General features: G+C 39.1%; 1 protein-coding gene across 1 annotated transcript; it reads left to right on the forward strand.

Annotated features, from left to right (window-relative positions):
- Positions 1-649: 649 nt before the first annotated feature.
- Positions 650-1,243, forward strand: LOC140830116 (uncharacterized). The gene has a single exon (XM_073193399.1). The coding sequence runs from the start codon at positions 650-652 to the stop codon at positions 1,241-1,243; it is 594 nt and encodes a 197-aa protein (XP_073049500.1).
- Positions 1,244-19,136: the final 17,893 nt, after the last annotated feature.

Genomic DNA, 19,136 nt, shown 5'->3' on the forward strand with positions numbered 1-19,136 from the left:
ATATTATTTTAAATAAAAATATGATTTTTAAAGGTATGTGTATGTATATGTATTATTTGTTATCCATGTTTAGAACGTGTTGAGTCTTTAGACTCACTAGGTTTGTATGATGCAGGATTTTATGATTTTGGAGGCGGTGACGATTGAGTCGATCGAGTGCAGCAGTACACACCCGAGGGCCTTTATGTTTCCGCACTATCTAGATAGATTTATGATATAAAGATTTTGATAATGATTTTTATTAGAGATATTTTTATGCTTTATTTTTATTGTTAGCCGATGAGTTAGGATTTTAATTCATGCTCTTGAGATTTAAATTGATAAATTATTATGATTCATGATTATGTTAAATTATTTTATTCAGTAATTTAGAATTTATGATTTAAGATTATAAAAGACAAAAAAAAAAATCGAGGTCGTTTCAGTTGGTATCAGAGCCAGGTTTTCCCAAAAGGGTTGTGTACTGTCACTTCGAGAAGCTCAAGAAATCATGCCTCAAATATGTGAGTTTTTACTGCTTTATATTTTATATGCTTAAAATTCTTTTAAATGTTTATATGATACATGTAAGTTACATGTTGCATGTAAAAAAAAAAAAAAAAATAAATTAATGCATGTTGGTTACGTGGTTTGGACGACGTATACAGAGATGCCTCCTAGAAGGAATGTGCTTAGGACTGATGAGGGTAGACAGGAGGAGGATATCCCACAGCCTCCACCTGGTCAGGATGCTAGTGCCCGTGTACTAGCCGGTATGGCCCGTTTCTTTGAGCAACACGTAGGGAATGGAGCAATGGGTAGACCAGAGCCAGTATATGAGCATTTCAGGAGGATGCACCCCGATGAGTTCCATGGCACTACTGATCCATTTATGGCTGAGGGATGGATTAGATCATTAGAGGTAATATTTCGTTATATGGACATGGCGGACGCCGATCGCGTTCGATGTACTATCTACCTGTTGAAAGGCGACGCTTCCTTATGGTGGGAGGGAGCGGAGCGAGGAGTGAATATGGCGACTTTGACTTGGGAAGGATTCAAGAGAGTGTTCTATGACAAGTACTTCACATCCGATGTTCGTTCTAGGCTTAAGAGAGAGTTTATGAGTCTCCGTCAGGGGGATTGGACTGTTGCCGAGTTTGTGCAGAAGTTTGATAGGGGCTGTCACTTTATGCCCTTGATTGCCAATGATCCTGCTGAAAAATTACGACATTTTCTAGATGGTTTGAGGCCGACTATCTGACGCGATGTGACACTTGTCGATCCTGCTGATTATACTACCGCCGTTGCCAGGGCTCTTAGAGCCGAGCAGTCATTGAAGGATATCGATTGGGAGATGCAGCGAAAGAGGAGCCGTGCTCAGCAAGCTAATCAGAGTAATAAGAAGCCTCATACGGGACCTTCTAAGCAACCAGAACCACCAAAACCACAAGGACAACCACCTAAAGGAAATGTTCTGAAAGCTGATGAAAAACCACTTTGCAAGGAGTGCAATCGTCCACATTATGGCAAGTGCATGTGGGGCACCTTCAAGTGCTTCAAGTGCGGGGAGTTGGGACACAAGGCTGCGGATTGCACCAAGCCTAGGCAACCCATGACCGGAAGAGTCTATGTGATGCAAGCTACAGAAGATGAGACAGAGTCGATACTACACTGATTTCGAGGTAACCTAGCTGTTTAACATTTTTCTATGCTCTTCTTGCATGAAATGTTAAATTGGGTGATGGGATTTGATTGGGATATTGAAGAACTTAGAGGAAAATAGGATGCATGCGCTACTTGAGCTAGATTTAGGAGTCGACATTGAGAATTTTTGGGTTAGAATTGCATTTTTCAAGATTTTGAGGACTGAATTGAAAAGTAAGATTTAAGCTAGAGGTTAAGTTTGAGGTGGATGAAGGAATCTAAACTTTTCAATCATCAAGTCAAGGAAAATTTCGAGGTCGAAATTCTAATTAAGGGGGGAGAATTGTAACGTCCGAAAAATCAGTCCACGTAAACTACATGCATGCAAAAATATTTTAATTGCTTAATTGTTTTATTTAATTGCTTTTAAATGCTAGCATGATGTTTATTATATGATTAAATATAGGATTGCATGATTAAATGATTATGTGACATGTTTTCATAAAATTAAAGATTTTGCACGAATATTCGATAATAGGTAGGGGAAAGAAGACCGGGGACGACCAAGACAAGAATATGTATTTTTATTTAAATAGTGGCAAGGCTTCCTAATATGATTAAAAATGATTTAATTTTCCTAAAAATATTGGAGTTCGAATTTATTTTACGAGTTGAGCTCGATTTTTCCCGAGAAGCCGGTTTTGGGCAAACAAGGAGTTTTAAAAGATCAAAAATATTATTTTGAGAAAATTTATTTTATAATCTTTTATTATTTAATTAATTAAGTGTTATTGGGCTCAATTTAATGATTTAAAGAAGGCCCAATTACCCTTAATCATACAAGCCCAAACCAAAGCCCATTTAACTTGTTAATTAATTATAAATATGCTACCTAGGTCCTTGAAACCTAATTTTTCACCTACACCAGTCGTGAAACACACACCACACACACAATTCAGATTTTCGAAATTTAGGAGGAAAGAAAAGCTTGTGTTCTTCGTCGTCCGGTCGTCCAACGTCGCACCCTCGCCGAAGATCGAATAATCGAGCGTTATAAACGCAAAGGCACGTTTCCTAAACTCTTTTAACATCATACAAATCATAATATGTTTGATTTAATTGTTTATACATGAAAAATATGTGGGTTCGATTATTTTACGGTATATTGCGTATTTTCAAAGTTTTAACGATTTCGCGCTAAATTTGAAAACGTTTTTGAATCCAACGAGTGCGCTGCCAAAGGATGATAAAAATATGAATATATTAGGGACAAAAAAATAATAAATTAATCAAAAGAACATGCTGGAACCGTGGGAGAATTTCAGAATTTGAACCGTGGGTTTTGTTGGGTTTGTCAAGGTGCAAGTTTCGGTTCTTATGCATGGGGCTATGTGGCTCGACCAGGGCTGGTTCAGGGGCAGGGGTGGTCTCGGTCTAGGGCTGGGTTGAGTCCTAGGGTGGCTAGGGTTCGAGCTTGGGGCTGGGGAAGAGTCCTCGCTGCTTAGGAGACTTCCCGTAGGGTGATGGAGTGTTGGCCGAGAATTCCAGGGGTTGTGGCTCGGTTTGGGCTGGGCTAGTTGGTCTATCAGGGTCCCAGGGAGATGGTCCAAGGTTGGGGCAGGGGTTGGAGTGGCTCGGACCGCTGATGGCTCGAACAAACATGGAGGAAGCAACTCGCGCACAGGGAGAGCATTCTTGCGCGGCTGCTGTCTTCTGATCCAGGGGGCTCGCTGCTGGGGCTGGGTGGCTCAGGTTAGGTTCATCAGGGTCCTATGGTCATGGGAAGGGGTCGGGCCAGGGGTTGGTGCGGCTGGGTTCGCTGCTGGCTCGGCTGGAAGTGGAAGCGTGAGGGATGTTCTTGTAGCGCGCAGCTTGGGTCTTTTGGATTCAGGTGGCTCGCTGGTGGGTTCTATGCATTGGGCTGGTATGGGTATAGTATGGGCGTGGTCTAGGCTTGGTGAGGGTCGGTGCTGGTAGATGGTTAGGGGCTATGAGGTTCCTAGAAAGGGTAGGAATCCTAGTGCACCACTACTCTTCACACGCACACACACATGCAATATGGTGCAGATTGCAGCAGGATTTTCGAGTGTTAAGGGGCTGGTCTAGGGCTTGGGCTTGGTCAGTAAGGTCCCTAGGTGGGTTGGCTAGGTTTTGGCTCAAGGTGGCTCGGGCGTGGCTCGAGCAAATTGGGAGATGGCTCGGTAGGTTCGTTAACGTGTCAAAAACGAGATTTTAAGAACAAAAATTGAATCCATGGGTCCACGGGGGTGGCTTATGACTTGGAAGGGTAGAATAAATACTAAAAATGCTACGTTTAAAATTTGGGGTCAAAATAACGCGTTTTGGGTTTAATCGGGATTTAATCGCCGCACGGAACGCTAATTCACGAGCTAATTAAAACACCTAGTTTTAAGCTTTATAAAATTATGAAAAATTAGGTTTAAGCTTAAATAATTATTAAAAGTTTAAGTTTTTAATTTGGGAATTTTATATTAAAGTTTGGATTAATTCGGGATTAAAACGCGTTAATACGTCTTATTTAAAGATTAAATTTAAAAGTCATCGATTTAAGCAAAATAATAATATGAGAAAATTCAAGTAAGCTTAAACAATTATTTAGAATAATACCATGTCATTAAAAGTGAGAAAATATAAATTAGAGAATTTTTACGTCCAGGGGCAAAACGGTCTTTTTACACATAGGAAAATACGAAAACGCTTGGCAGCGTCCCGAAGGATAATAATGCATGTAAAATGATATTTTATGATTTATTCTGATGATTTCGATGATAATATGTATTTTTACGATTTATGGTAAAGCTGTGCAATTTATACTGTCTAAAATGCTAGTTTCTGAAAGCTGTCGTATTTTATGATTTTTAAAGAAAAGGAAAAATATTTTGAGGGACGTGAATTGACTGTGACAAAAGATATGAGTTATGATATATGATTTTGTGGGGATAACGTGAGGGGAAAAGGCCCCAGAGGGAACTCATTTACGGGAAAAGGCCCCAGAGGGAACCCATGTTTGGGAGAAGGCCCCCGAGGGAACCCGTCTATGGGAAAAGGCCCCCGAGGGAACCCCGACGATCGTATTTCCACGGTGGAGCCTAGTGCACACCCCCATGGGCCATGTGGAGCTAAGACTGCAGTCGACCAAAGGATAAAAGCTAGTCACTTTCAAGGATCAAACTTCACCCAAAATGATATATGATTAAAAGCTTATGATAAAAATGATTTCTATGATATATGATTTATGATGATGATTAAAGCTATTATTAAATGATTTTTTAAAGGATTTATTAATGCTTAAAGTTATTTTAAAATAATTTCACTATTTATGATTTAGTTATGCTCAAATGATTTTTAATGGTTTATTTATGTTCAAAATATTATTTTAAATAAAAATATGATTTTTAAAGGTATGTGTATGTATATGTATTATTTGTTATCCATGTTTAGAACGTGTTGAGTCTTTAGACTCACTAGGTTTGTATGATGCAGGATTTTATGATTTTGGAGGCGGTGACGATTGAGTCGATCGAGTGCAGCAGTACACACCCGAGGGCCTTTATGTTTCCGCACTATCTAGATAGATTTATGATATAAAGATTTTGATAATGATTTTTATTAGAGATATTTTTATGCTTTATTTTTATTGTTAGCCGATGAGTTAGGATTTTAATTCATGCTCTTGAGATTTAAATTGATAAATTATTATGATTCATGATTATGTTAAATTATTTTATTCAGTAATTTAGAATTTATGATTTAAGATTATAAAAGACAAAAAAAAAAAAATCGAGGTCGTTTCAGATGTTCTTAAGAATATAGCCATTGTAGAAACGCTACCGGATCGAAGAACGGATGTTGTATGTAATTGTTACGATTTTATAGCATGTTTAGAGCTAAATATGCAGATTTTGAGTACAATTACATGTGTGGGATGAATTGTGGATATAGGTTGAGATATAGATTGATCGGTATCGAGAAATTGCGTTGTTATGCCGTTAACTTATACCGAGGTCAAGTATTGAATGGGATATGTGTTGATTGAGATTAGAGATTGATAGATTATGTATCAACATTTCCATTTCAGATTTGATAGTGACATATTCGTCTTCGAGACTTCGACTCCGACGCGGATTGTGCAAGAAAGGTATAAACCATTTTGTTTGAGAAGCCACAACTCAAATAAGATATTATTTGAGTTTCCCAAACCAAAATCACATACTAGTATTGTTGTATTTATGGTAACATGTTTATGACTTGTTTATAGAATTATATGCAAATCTTGTTACATGATTATGCTTTGATTATAGAAATGTATTCAAGCATGTAAGATTATTGTGATATTCAGATATGAATATGAGCATGCTTTGTTACAGATTGATAGTCATTGCATTTAAGATAGGAGAGTCGTTGGCAGCCATTGTCAACTATCTAGATGTTCGGTGTATCTCAGCTTAGGAGCAGCCTCGACTCCTATTGCAGTCGTTGATACAGCTCAGACCGAAGTCTAGGAATAAGACGTACAGTCACCCCGAGTGGGAGGGTAGGTGACAGCCATTGACGTCTTATTCACACCGGGATCCCTAGAGTTCTAGTCGAGTCGAGTCCAGATATGGTTTGATTCGCATTGCATTGCATGTGCATATGATGTCATTCATGATAGCATATTTCATGTTTAATTGATTATATGCATGTATACATGTTTATACTGGGATTTGTTCTCACCGGAGTTTCCGGCTGTTGTTATGTCTGTATGTGTGCATAACAACAGGTGGGGCGGGATCTGGGTCACGCAGAGGATGAGAGATGGACATAGCGTGGTGATCTCGCGCATAGCAGAAGAACTAGTAGTTGTACTTTTGGCATGTACTGTATTTAATTACTAGTTGTTAAATGAGAATGGAACAAGACATGTTTGTACCTTACGTTTGTATATTATGTTTGTTAAATAAATAAAGACTTTATGTTTGTGTATATACATTAGATTTAATGTGAAAAGCGAAAAATTTGACCCACTTTTATATTAACGATCCATTGAATCCCAAAGAAAGAGTTAGAGCCCGGGTCCCCACAGCACCCGCGGTGTGCACCGCACCCGCGGTGTTCGTGCATGAGATTTATTTTGGTTGGCCGAAGGCATAGCGCACCCGCGGTGCTTGTGTGACCGCACCCGCGGTGTAAGTATGGGCGAGTTATCTAGCTACTTTTTGGAGTTGTTGGCCATATCTTATCCTATCCTATCTACCTTTTTCGAGATTTCCTCTCATCTACCAAGGGTTTTCCTCCATTTCTTTTGCTTCCTACCTTTGATTCTTGGAGTTATTTGGATTTCCGACTTGAGATCGACGTTCTCCGTGGTATAAGGAAGCTTAGGTAAGTTTTTGGTGCGATTCTAGCATGGTTTTTGGAGATGAGTTGTTATAGGGTGTTGTTATTGTTGGTTTAATGGGATATTTGACTTGTATTTTTGGATATAGAGTTGATTTTGGTGTTGTTTATGGATTATTGTTGTAGGTGGTGACCAAGAGCTAAGTTTGAGGTGTTCTATTGGTTTGTAAGTGGAATTTCATCCTTTTGCTCACATGATGTTATATGTATTGTGTTTTAAAAATTTTAAAGTGATATTCCCTTCAATTGATTCATTGTTATGTATTGATTTCATTGATTATCTATTGGAGGCATTGTATGTCTCACTATTGTTAAAAAGGGAATACAAAAGATAGAGATTGCGAAACGACGGCTTTAAATGCTATTCAGAGTTCAAATGTTTTATTGGATTGATTAATCATAGTCAGAGCATTGCATGCAATTAGATGATCATCGACCATAGGCTTTTATCCCTCACAGTTATCGGTATTTATATCGATGGGATATTTGCAACCACAGACAGAGATACTATTGATATCAATCCAACCAGAGAAAAGAGAATACCATCTTATTGCTATGTTATTGCTACATTTATTGCTACAGTATTCATGTTTCAGAGTTGATGGTATTTATGATTTCAAAGTCATGATTTACAGAGTATATTGTATCATTGCTATGTAGAGTTCCACTTGCTGAGATTTATTCTCATTTCAGTTATTTTCATGTGATGCAGATAAGAGTGACCGACCAGGACAGTGATCGTGGATGGGAGTCATATGCATACACCGTTGGAAGGAAGATTGTTTTGCATCATTTTGGGACATGACCATAAGAATGATTGTTTTGTATTTTGTGCGTCATTTGAATGATCATGTGATTATTTTGTAAACATTTTTATGAAATGTATTTTGAAACTCATTCCATATTTTAAAAGAAAATTTTATTTCCGCTGTATTTTTAATGTTACGGGTCAGGGTGTCACACAGCGGCACAGGGAAGTAGACGATCAGCTGCTGTTCCTTCATTCCAGCCAGCACCATCTCAGTCACAGCAGAGGCCAGGAGGAAGCCAGACAGTTGGCCAACCTCCTAGACAGCAAGCCAGAGTATTTGCTTTGACCGAGGAGCAGGCTCAGGAAGCACCAGATGATGATGTTGCAGGTAACTGATTTGTTTGATTATCCTGCATATGTATTAAGGGATACCGGTGCTTCACATACTTTTATTTTTGAAAGATTTGCATTGATGCATGCATTATCTGTTGAGTCCCTATTTACTGTAGTATTTGTTTCTTTTCCTTTGAGAAAAGATCTTGTACCAGTGATGTCTGTTAGATCTTGTATACTCCAGTAGGATGAGAATAAGATCGAGTTAGATCGTGTGGTATCTTGTGATTGTGCTAGTGTTCTCTGATTTTGAGACTGCATTACTGATATTGATGTGCTGACCAAGAACAAAGCTACCCTAGATTAATTCCAGAAGATGGTGAGAATCGAACCTGAGATGGCCAAAGGATGAATATTGTACGATAAGAATTCTAGACTGAGAATTCCTTTGATATTCGTACTAGCTATGACTCGATTATTACAGAAAGGAGCATAGTGACTCCTTATGTATTCAGTTGATTTACTGAAGTTGAGTCTATCATTGGCTGATTTACCAATGATAAAGAAGTTATTAATGTTTTCCCCAGATAAGACTTCAGATCTGATTCCAATCAGAGAGATTGATTTTAGTCTTGAACTGATATTAGAAATTGTTGAAATTTTGAATCTTGATTGAGACAGATTGCATTCAGGATGTGTTATATCTGGAGATGATATACTTATTGATTTTAGCAGAGTTAAACCGTGATTAGTCAGCCGAGGTTGACATCGGTGTCAGACATTGAGGGTTATGAGTTTAACAGATCAGTACCGATGAGTGATGTTTTGAATCTGATTGAATCTTACTGTTATTTTGAATTCGTGTTTGAATCAGGTAAGTAATACTGTATTGTATGTTAATAACTGATTTGCTTGTGCCTGATATTTCGAATGTGAAATGACATAGATTGTCAGAAAAGGTACAATACTTGATTTAGTAAGCATCCTGATAGCAGAAAATGTTTTGATAGAAACAGATGAGATTAAATATGATAGAGTTTGGACTGAAATGTCTGAATTACAGACAGATAAAGATAGAAAGAAAGAAACCAAGAGATTGGTTAGATAATTTATCGGTTCCTGAATGGAAATGAGATTACATTTCCAAGGATATCGTAATGAAGTTACTGCATTCCTCTCGGAAACGAGTACTGATTGAGTTAAGAAGAACAGACTGACCCAGTCTGCGAGTGCTAAACCGTACATGAAGATGTACAAATATGATATATTACTGAGATTCTGTCAGAAAAGTTATTAGATTTCACGGAGTGTGGAGAGTTGAGTAGATTAGACCGTGATTTTGGTTGATTTTGCACGTCTGACAGAATGTACAGTAAGAGTTAGATATTAGATTATATCTGAATACTGAATAGTATTCACTACCTAATGGACAGTCAGAATGGATTATCCAGATTTCGGATAATATGCTGAAAGCTGTAATGCTTGATTATAACACTGAATGATAAGATTCATTGCCATTTATGAATTTCCGTACCACAACAGCTATCAAACGAGTATTGCGATAACTCCTTTCGAAGCGTTGTACGGAAAGATATATGGATATTCTCGTTATTGAAATAATATCTCTGAAGTTCTTGAGATTGGATCTGAAATAATCAGAGATATGACTGAAAAGATGAAGCTAATTCAGGAAAAAAAAAATGAATGAAAACAGCTCATGATAAACAGATTGAATATGCCAACGTCGGATGATGACTGTTGGTATTTTACACCAAATATCGAATATATCTTTGATTGAGATAAACAGACTTAATAACAGCTAATGGTGTTAAGCTGTTACGAACTGTTGGTTGGGTTTATACAGATGTTGTATAACCAGTATGGCGAGATTGATTTTATCAGAGCTATTTCCAGAAATAGAATTTGATATGGAATTGAAATTTCAGAACAGATTCATTGAAATGAGTTTCTGATTCAAACTCTGTATACATTTCTTCTGATATATCTAAATTGATTACTTGTGATTTCGAGGACGAAATCGTATCTTAGGGGGGGAGAAATGTAATGCCCGAGAATTAATCACTGTTAATTAAGGATTATTGATGTATAATTTAGCGTGATTACGAAAGGGTCAACTGAGACACGATTTAAGATAATGGGTGGCCATTTATTCTGAATTTTAGAATGTGTTGCCGAAGCAACACTGCACGCGGGCCTTGCATGTACCGCACCCACAGTGCATGGACAGAAACTTGGTCAGTTTTATCGAAGGGTGACCGCACCCGCGGTGCAAGTATTACCGCACCCGCGGTGCATGACCGCACCCGCGGTCTCGACATGTACCGCACCCGCGGTGCATGAGCGCACCCGCGGTCTTGAACTTACCGCACCCGCGGTGCAACGTGTTGCGCGAAAATGAGGACACCTCATGACATGCATGCAATGATATATAAAGACTGTAATCCCTTCGAAAATCATTCAGAAAATTGAAGAAAAGGTCTGAGGAAGAAGAAAGAAAATCCTTACGCCTTTTGCGAGAAATCCGTCCGTCTGATTTTGAATCCGACTTAGGTATCGAGTTCCTAGCAACGTAGGCTACAACTGGACATAAGTGTTACTACGTTTTGACATGCTTTGAAATTATGATATTGTCAGAATTGAATGTAACTCATATATGTTGTTCTTGACATATTAGACATCATAGAATCGAAGTCAGATTAAGAAACAGACTGATTATGGAATTGTTATGATTTTCGGAATAGTTTTGGAGTCGACTTGATATCAGAATGTAATTATAATCGATTATGAGATATTGGAAGTGATATCTGATTGATATGATATGACTGGATATATTGAGATTATGTCGTTAGGTTGTTGAAACAGAATTTGATTGAATCTTGATTATATCCAGTATTGATTGGGTGGTGTATTGATACCATACCCTCGATATTGTTATTGTCAGACTGAGTATTGACAGGCTTGGGGTTCGAGACTTCGACTGAGCCAGGGTATCAGAAAGAAAGGTATAAATTAATTTTGAGTTGGGATTGCACAACTCGAGTGAGGTTTGACTCGAGTTTCCCTAAATCACATACTTTCATGTATTGCATTGATATTTGCAATTGATGAGACTTATGATTGTAGTCTATTGATTTATGGCTAATGTATGATAAGATTGATATTTGTAGTTTATTGATTTATAGCTACTGCATGTAATGACTGCGGATTCGCTAGTCATCGACTGATTTGTTTAGATACTGAATGCATGTATTGACTACTGAGTTGTTGAGTCATAGGCCGATTCGCCTAGTCACCGGCTGATTCGTCTGGTTATTGACTGATTCGTCTAAATTTAAACTGATTCGCTTAATTACATGCTGATTCATCTAGTTATTAGCTGATTCGCCTAATTCTTGACTGATTCGTCAATTCTGCGACTGACTCGCCCAGACACTGGATATATGAATTATATCGATGCCGTTTAGGGATTGAGTCATTCCTAGCAACTGAGATTCGGTATATTTATCATTATTCAGACATTGGGATCCCTAGGATAGAGTTGAGTCGAGTCTGAGACGACGCGTCAGTTGAGTTGAGTCTGAGACGACGCGTCGATTGAGTTGAGTCTGATATGACATGTTGATTTACAGTTTTATATCATTCATGTTTGTTGAATTGCTACATGTTAATGATAACTTATATATGCTGTGGGGACCCGGACGCTAATCATCTTCTTAATCATCGTTAGGATTTAATTAATCAGTTCTGATAAACAGGGTCTAAAAATTTTTCTTTTTAATATGTAAATGCGGAAGGTAATGGAATCTATCTATTATACAAATCAGTATAATAATTATACAAGTCTTGTACAACACACTCTAATTCAACTAGTCTAAGGTTCAACTACTAAATTCAAGTAATAAACCAAGTCTGCTACAAGTCCGGAATCACCACGCTAACTCGTCTTCTCTCATCGTCATCTCGACCCTGATCCAATCCCACCTGTTGTCATGCACACATACAAAACAAGACAACAGCCAGATAACTCCGGTGAGAATAAATCCCAGTATAAAACATGGTAAGCATGTATATAAACAATCTAAATCATAAAACATGCTATCATGAATATATTCAAAGTAATAGATTTCATAATCTATGAAATCTACTCAAAATAAGCATGCAACTCAATTCAGATAAACATGCAATTCAAATCAAATCATATAAACGTGCTATCATACTGAAAGCAATAAACATGGGTTTCACAGTCTATGAAACCACGTCTCTAAATACATGCAGTTCTAGTCAAATCATGTCTAAACTCGACTCAACTCTAACTCTAGGGATCCCGGTGTGAATAAGACGTCACTGTCTGTCACCTACTATCGCCTATAGGCTTATATCCCTCAGAGTTATCGGTATTTATATCGATTTGGGATACGAGCACCCCAGAGCAGAGATACTATTGATATCAATCCCCAGAGCAAAAGAGAAATACCATCATATTTTTATGCTATTGCTATGTTATTGATATTCAGAGTTTACAGTTCAGAGTTGATGGTATTTATGATTTCAAAGAGATGTTTTACAGAGTTATTGTTCATTGTTATATAAGAGTTCCACTTGCTGAGATTTATTCTCATTTCAGTTATTTTCATGTGATGCAGATCAGAGTGGTGCCTCGGGACGTTGACTGTAGATCGGGGGTCATATGCATACACCATTGGAAGGAGGATTTTGGCATGATCATAGGAATGATGTTTTGTTTTTGTTATGTCATTTAAATGATCATGTATTTATTTTGTAAAGATATTTAAAGAATTGTATTTTGAAACTCCTTCCGTATATTTTTAAAAGAGAAAATTTTATTTCCGCTGCGTATTTTATTTTAAAAGAGGATCGGGGTGTCACACAGAAATTGTACTGATAGGTCTGAATTGCTAACAGAAGAAGACAGAAAGATAGAAATCAGAAGATTTGTTACAGAATATGTATATTTCTGAATAGAAATGGGAGTACATATCTATGGTTTCGTAATGACATTACAGCCATTTTCTTTAGATTTTGATATGATATGATTAAGATTGACAGATTGTTCAATCTATATCTATCAGTTTGTACCAGATTACGTACAAACAGAACTAGATGACATAGATCGATGTCAAAGAAATAATCTGATGGATTAGAATATTGAAGTAGATGATATCAGATTATGATTTTGATGGAGTCGTACTTGTGATAGATTCTCTCATAAGCTCTCTTGTGCAGATTTATTACAGATTGGCAGGTAGTCAGAGATATTGACAGATAGTCAGGGTGTAGTAATCAGATATTGGAAGATATCCAGAGAGTGGTAGTGCTGGATGCTAGCACTAGTTGATATAAAGTTTTGTTACTTTATGGGTGATTTTGTGGTGATCGCTATCAAAACCGTACTGAGTTAGTTACAGATGACGCATCGTACAGTAAGTGCTACAGAGTTCTTATAAAGAAGATTCAGAAAGGAATAAAGATAGCTCAGAAATGACAGATTTGATAAACCAACATCAGATGATGATGCTTGGTATTGAGAGTGGAAGATTGAATATATCCTTGATTGGGATAAACATGTTGAACAATGACTGTTAGTATTGTTTTATTGAACGATGACTGATTTATACAGATGTTGTATAACCAATATGACAAGATTGAGTTTAGAGGCATTATGATGTTCTACTTTATGAATTTGTATTCCAGATGGGGATCAGAGATTTGAGTTTTGATTTAAACTCTAGTATACATTTCTTCTCGTACAGCTGAATTGATTACTTGAGAGTTCGAGGACGAACTCTGATCTAAGAGGGGGAGAAATGTAATGCCCGAGAATTATAGAATCGTTAAACCAAGATTATTAATATTCATTAACGGCAGACTCGGAAGATATGAGAATGCATGTCATGCAATGAGGGAAGAAAGATTTGAGAACCAGGTGTTGCATGATCAGAAAACGAGAAATTAGAAGTTTGCACGACCGCACCCGCGGTGCTAGCATGACTGCCCCCGCGGTGCATGTGCAGAAAATGGAGTGCAAATTCCGTAGCCACACTGCACCCGCGGTATTAGCGAGAGCGCACCCGCGGTGCAGACACCGCACCCGCGGTAAAGATAACACCGCACCCGCGGTCGTTGCTTCGAACATTTTGGATATGATCACCGCTTGAGCGCACCCGCGGTCCTTACACTCACCGCACCCGCGGTCTAATGTGTAACTTGAAAACTGATGCCACGTTTTATGATTGGCATGCAATATATATATAGAAGAATTACACGTGAAATTCATCAGAAATGCAATAAGAGGGCCGAGATTTTTAGAAGAAAATCCTTACGCCTTTTTGAGTGCGATTGTGGAAGATCCGTCTATCAGAATTCGAATCTGAAAGTAGTATCGTTCTCCTCGTACTACGAGCTATACAAGGACGTAAGTTTTGTTACGTTTTGAGATGTTTTGAAAATATGATGTTGCTAGAAGTGCATGTGATGCAGATATGGTGTTTCTACTACCGTAGATATCGTATAATTGAAGTCAGATTAAAGAACAGACTATGTCTGTAATTGTTATGATTTTTGAAAGATAGTGACTAAGATTCTATATTAGAATTGTGTTAGTATTAAGAGTATGATTGTATGGACACCGATTATGAGTTTCAGTATTATATTTGTGATGTTCAGATTGACGATGTTATTCAAGTTGTATTGTTATGCCGTCGAAACATCAGTTGATTTGATTGATCAGATTCAGATATGAGTTCGATTAGATTGTGATATTATTGATATGACTCAGATTGTATACTGATTTGAGTATTGATCAGAACAGATTGTGAATTGAGTTATTTACTGATACAGCGTATTCGATATTGTCTTTTCAGATTGATATGGACAGAGTTGAATACAGATCATCATCTTCGTCAGACCGGGACGACAAAGGTATAATTCATGTGGTCTTGGGATTGCACAACTCGATTCAGATTTGATACGAGTTTCCCTAAATCACATACTAGATTGTTATTACATTGATTATGTAATGTCTTGTTTATTGATTTATATTCGAGTCTTGAGATAGGAGATATTGGCAGAATTGCCAAAACTAGACGTTTCGGTGTATCGACGCATAGGAGCAGATTTGCTATATGTGTAGACCCTCGATACAGAGTTGACCGAAGTCTAGGAATAAGACGTACCGTTGCCATGCAATCTCTGACTATGTATTTATCAATCCGAAAACATTTGAACTCTGAATAGCATTTAAGGCCGTCCTTTCACAATCTCATATTCTCTCTTGTATTCTCTTTTTAACAATAGTGAGGTATACAATACCTCCAATAGATAATCAATACATAACAATGGATCAATGGAAGGGAATATCACTTTAAAATCTTTAAAACACAATACATATAATATCATGTGAGCAAAAAGGATGAAATTCCACTTACAAACCACAACAAACACCTCAACTTAGCTCTTGATCACCACCTACAACAAATAATCCACAAATAACACCAATATCAACTAAATATCCAAGATTACAAGCTAAATAATCCATAAATCCACATAAACAACCAACCTAAACAACTCTTAATTTACAACCTTAACAGAATCGCACCAAAAGCTTACCCAAGCTTCCTAGCACCAAGGAGAACGTCGAACTCAAGTCGAAATTCCAAACAAACGCTTGAATCGAAGATAGGGAGTGAAAGAAATGATGAAAAACCCTAAAATGGAGAGAAAATGCGAAAATGAGAAGGAAAGAAAAAGGAAAAGTGAGGGCCAACCACTCCAAAATCGACTAAATATCTCGCCCATACCTTCACCGCGGGGGCGCCAACACATGGACCGCGGGTGCGCCTAAGTTACGGCATACACAAAAATTCTGGAACACGAACAGCGCGGGTGCGGCGACGCAAGCAGCGCGGGTGCGGTCTCTACCGCAGGGGCGGTCTCTACATCACCGCGGGTGCGGTGTGCTCACGGCATTCCAACTCCAAAACAGCACAGTACACCGCGGGGGCACTCCAATTAAGAGCGCGGGTGCACTCAAGTCACGGCCAAGCACTATTCCCATGCAACTAAAATCGAACCGACACTCTGAAACGAACAACCAACATCAACTAACACCTCAAGACAATAAAACTAACAATACTATAGCCCAAAAATACAACTCTGAACATCTAATCAAATATCCCAAAATAACAAACGAAACTTAAATCGTACCGTACACCGGGCTCGGCTATTACAATCTCCCCCCCTTAAGGGAATTTCGTCCGCGAAATTGACGTCACGGCACGAACAACTCAGGATACTTCTCTCTCATCTCATCCTCTGGTTCCCACGTAGCCTCCTCTATCAAATGGTTCCTCCAAAGAACTTTGACAATGCCGATCTCTTTGTTCCTCAACACTCTAACTGTGCGATCCAGAATCTGAATCGGAATCTCTTGATACGTCAAATTCGGCGTCAAGTCCAATGGCTCATGGCGAAGAACATGGGAAGGATCTGCAACATACTTCCTGAGCATCGATACGTGAAAAACATTATGGACTCTGTCAAGATCTGGAGGTAGGGCTAATCTGTAGGCTCGATTGCCAACTCTGTCCAATATCTCAAATGGACCAATAAATCTAGGACTCAACTTGCCCTTCTTGCCAAATCGCATCACACCCTTGAGAGGTGCTATCTTCAGAAACACGTGATCGCCAACCTCGAACTGCAAAGGCCTACGACGAACATTTGCATAGCTCTTCTGTCTGGACTGGGCAGTCTTCATCCTTTCTCTGATAACAGCAACAACATCTGCAGTCTGCTGGACCAACTCTGGTCCCAACATCTTCCTCTCACCAACCTCGTCCCAATACAAGGGAGATCTGCATTTCCTGCCATAAAGTGCCTCATACGGTGCCATTCCAATCGTCGCCTGGTAGCTATTATTGTAAGTGAACTCAACCAAAGGCAACAAAGAATCCCAGCTACCTGGAAAGGCTATAGTACACGCTCTGAGCATATCCTCAAGAATCTGAATGACTCTCTCTGACTGTCCATCGCTCTGAGGATGATAGGCTGTACTGAACGCTAACCGCGAACCCATAGCTCTGTGCAAACTCTTCCAAAACTCTGAAGTAAATCTAGGGTCACGATCAGACACGATCGACACAGGGACACCATGAAGTCTGACAATCTCTGCTATGTAGTCCTCGGCATACTGGTTCATCGAATACGTCGTCTTGACTGGAAGAAAGTGCGCTGACTTAGTCAATCGATCAACGATAACCCAAATAGAATTGAAACCTCTCTGCACTCTGGGAAGACCAGTTACGAAATCCATCGTAATATGCTCCCACTTCCACTGAGGAATCGGCAATGACAACAATGTCCCAGCAGGTCTCTGGTGCTCAATCTTCACCTGCTGACAAGTAAGGCACTGAGAAATGAACACGGCAACATCCTTCTTCATACCTGGCCACCAGTAGAGTCGACGAAGATCCTGATACATCTTCATACTGCCTGGATGAATCGAATACGGTGCGGTATGAGCCTCTGTCAGAATATCTCTACGAATATCATCGCCAACAGGAACACAAATACGACCTCTGAAAGTCACCAAACCATCACCATTCAAGGCAAACTCTGAATTACCTCTAATCTCTGCTCTATCTCTCAACTCTGTCAACTGAACATCAGTCGACTGCTCTCCACGAATCCTGTCCGTCAATGAAGATCGAATAACCAACGCTGAAAGACGAGCAATGGTGCCTGGAATCACCAGATCAATCTCCTCTCTCTGCAAATCCATCAGCAACGGTCTCTGAATCAAAGAACTCAATGAAGCACTCGACTTACGACTCAAAGCATCAGCCACAACATTCGCCTTCCCTGGGTGATAACTGATAGTCACATCGTAATCTTTGACCAGCTCTAACCACCTCCTCTGCCGCATATTGAGCTCTCTCTGAGAAAACAGATACTTCAAACTCTTGTGGTCTGTGAAAATCTCACACTTTTCGCCATACAAGTAGTGTCTCCAAATCTTCAGGGCGAAAACCACAGCTGCCAACTCTAAATCATGCGTCGGATAATTCTTCTCATAATCCTTCAACTGGCGAGAAGCATAGGCAATGACCTTACCTCTCTGCATCAACACTGCCCCGAGACCCTTCTTCGACGCATCGGTATAGACCACAAAATCCTCTGAACCACTGGGCAATGCGAGAATAGGAGCTGACGTCAATCTATCCTACAACTCCTGAAATGCGCTCTGGCAATCTAAAGACCACTCGAACTTCACAGTCTTCCTTGTCAAATTGGACAATGGCAGGGAAATCTTGGAAAAGTCTGAAATGAAACGACGATAATAACCCGCCAAACCAAGGAAACTGCGTACCTCAGAAACAGTCGTAGGAATAGGCCACTTCTGAATCGCCTCTATCTTCAACGGATCAACAGCAATGCCATCCCTCGAAACGACATGGCCTAGAAAAGAAATCTGATCCAACCAAAACTCACACTTCTTCAACTTGGCAAACAACCTCCGCTCTCTCAACAACTGGAGAACAACTCTGAGATGCTCTGAATGAAGCTCTCTGGTCTTAGAATAGATCAAGATATCATCGATAAAAACAATGACAAAGCTATCCAAATATGGCTTGAACACACGGTTCATCATGTCCATGAAGACAGAAGGGGCATTGGTCAAACCAAAAGACATCACGAGAAACTCATAGTGACCATACCTGGTCCGGAAAGCCGTCTTAGGGATATCAGACTCCCTAACCTTCAACTGATAGTAACCAGACCGAAGATCAATCTTCGAGAAAACAGTGGAACCCTGGAGTTGGTCAAATAGATCGTCAATCCGTGGCAACGGATACTTGTTCTTGATCGTCACTTTGTTAAGCTCCCTATAGTCGACACACAGACGCAAAGAACCATCCTTCTTCTTAACAAATAGAACCGGAGCTCCCCAAGGCGAAGAACTCGGACGAATGAAACCCTTATCTAG

The sequence above is a fragment of the Primulina eburnea genome, chromosome 4, assembly GCF_022965805.1.
Source record: "Primulina eburnea isolate SZY01 chromosome 4, ASM2296580v1, whole genome shotgun sequence".
In the NCBI taxonomy this organism is placed as follows: Eukaryota; Viridiplantae; Streptophyta; class Magnoliopsida; order Lamiales; family Gesneriaceae; genus Primulina; species Primulina eburnea.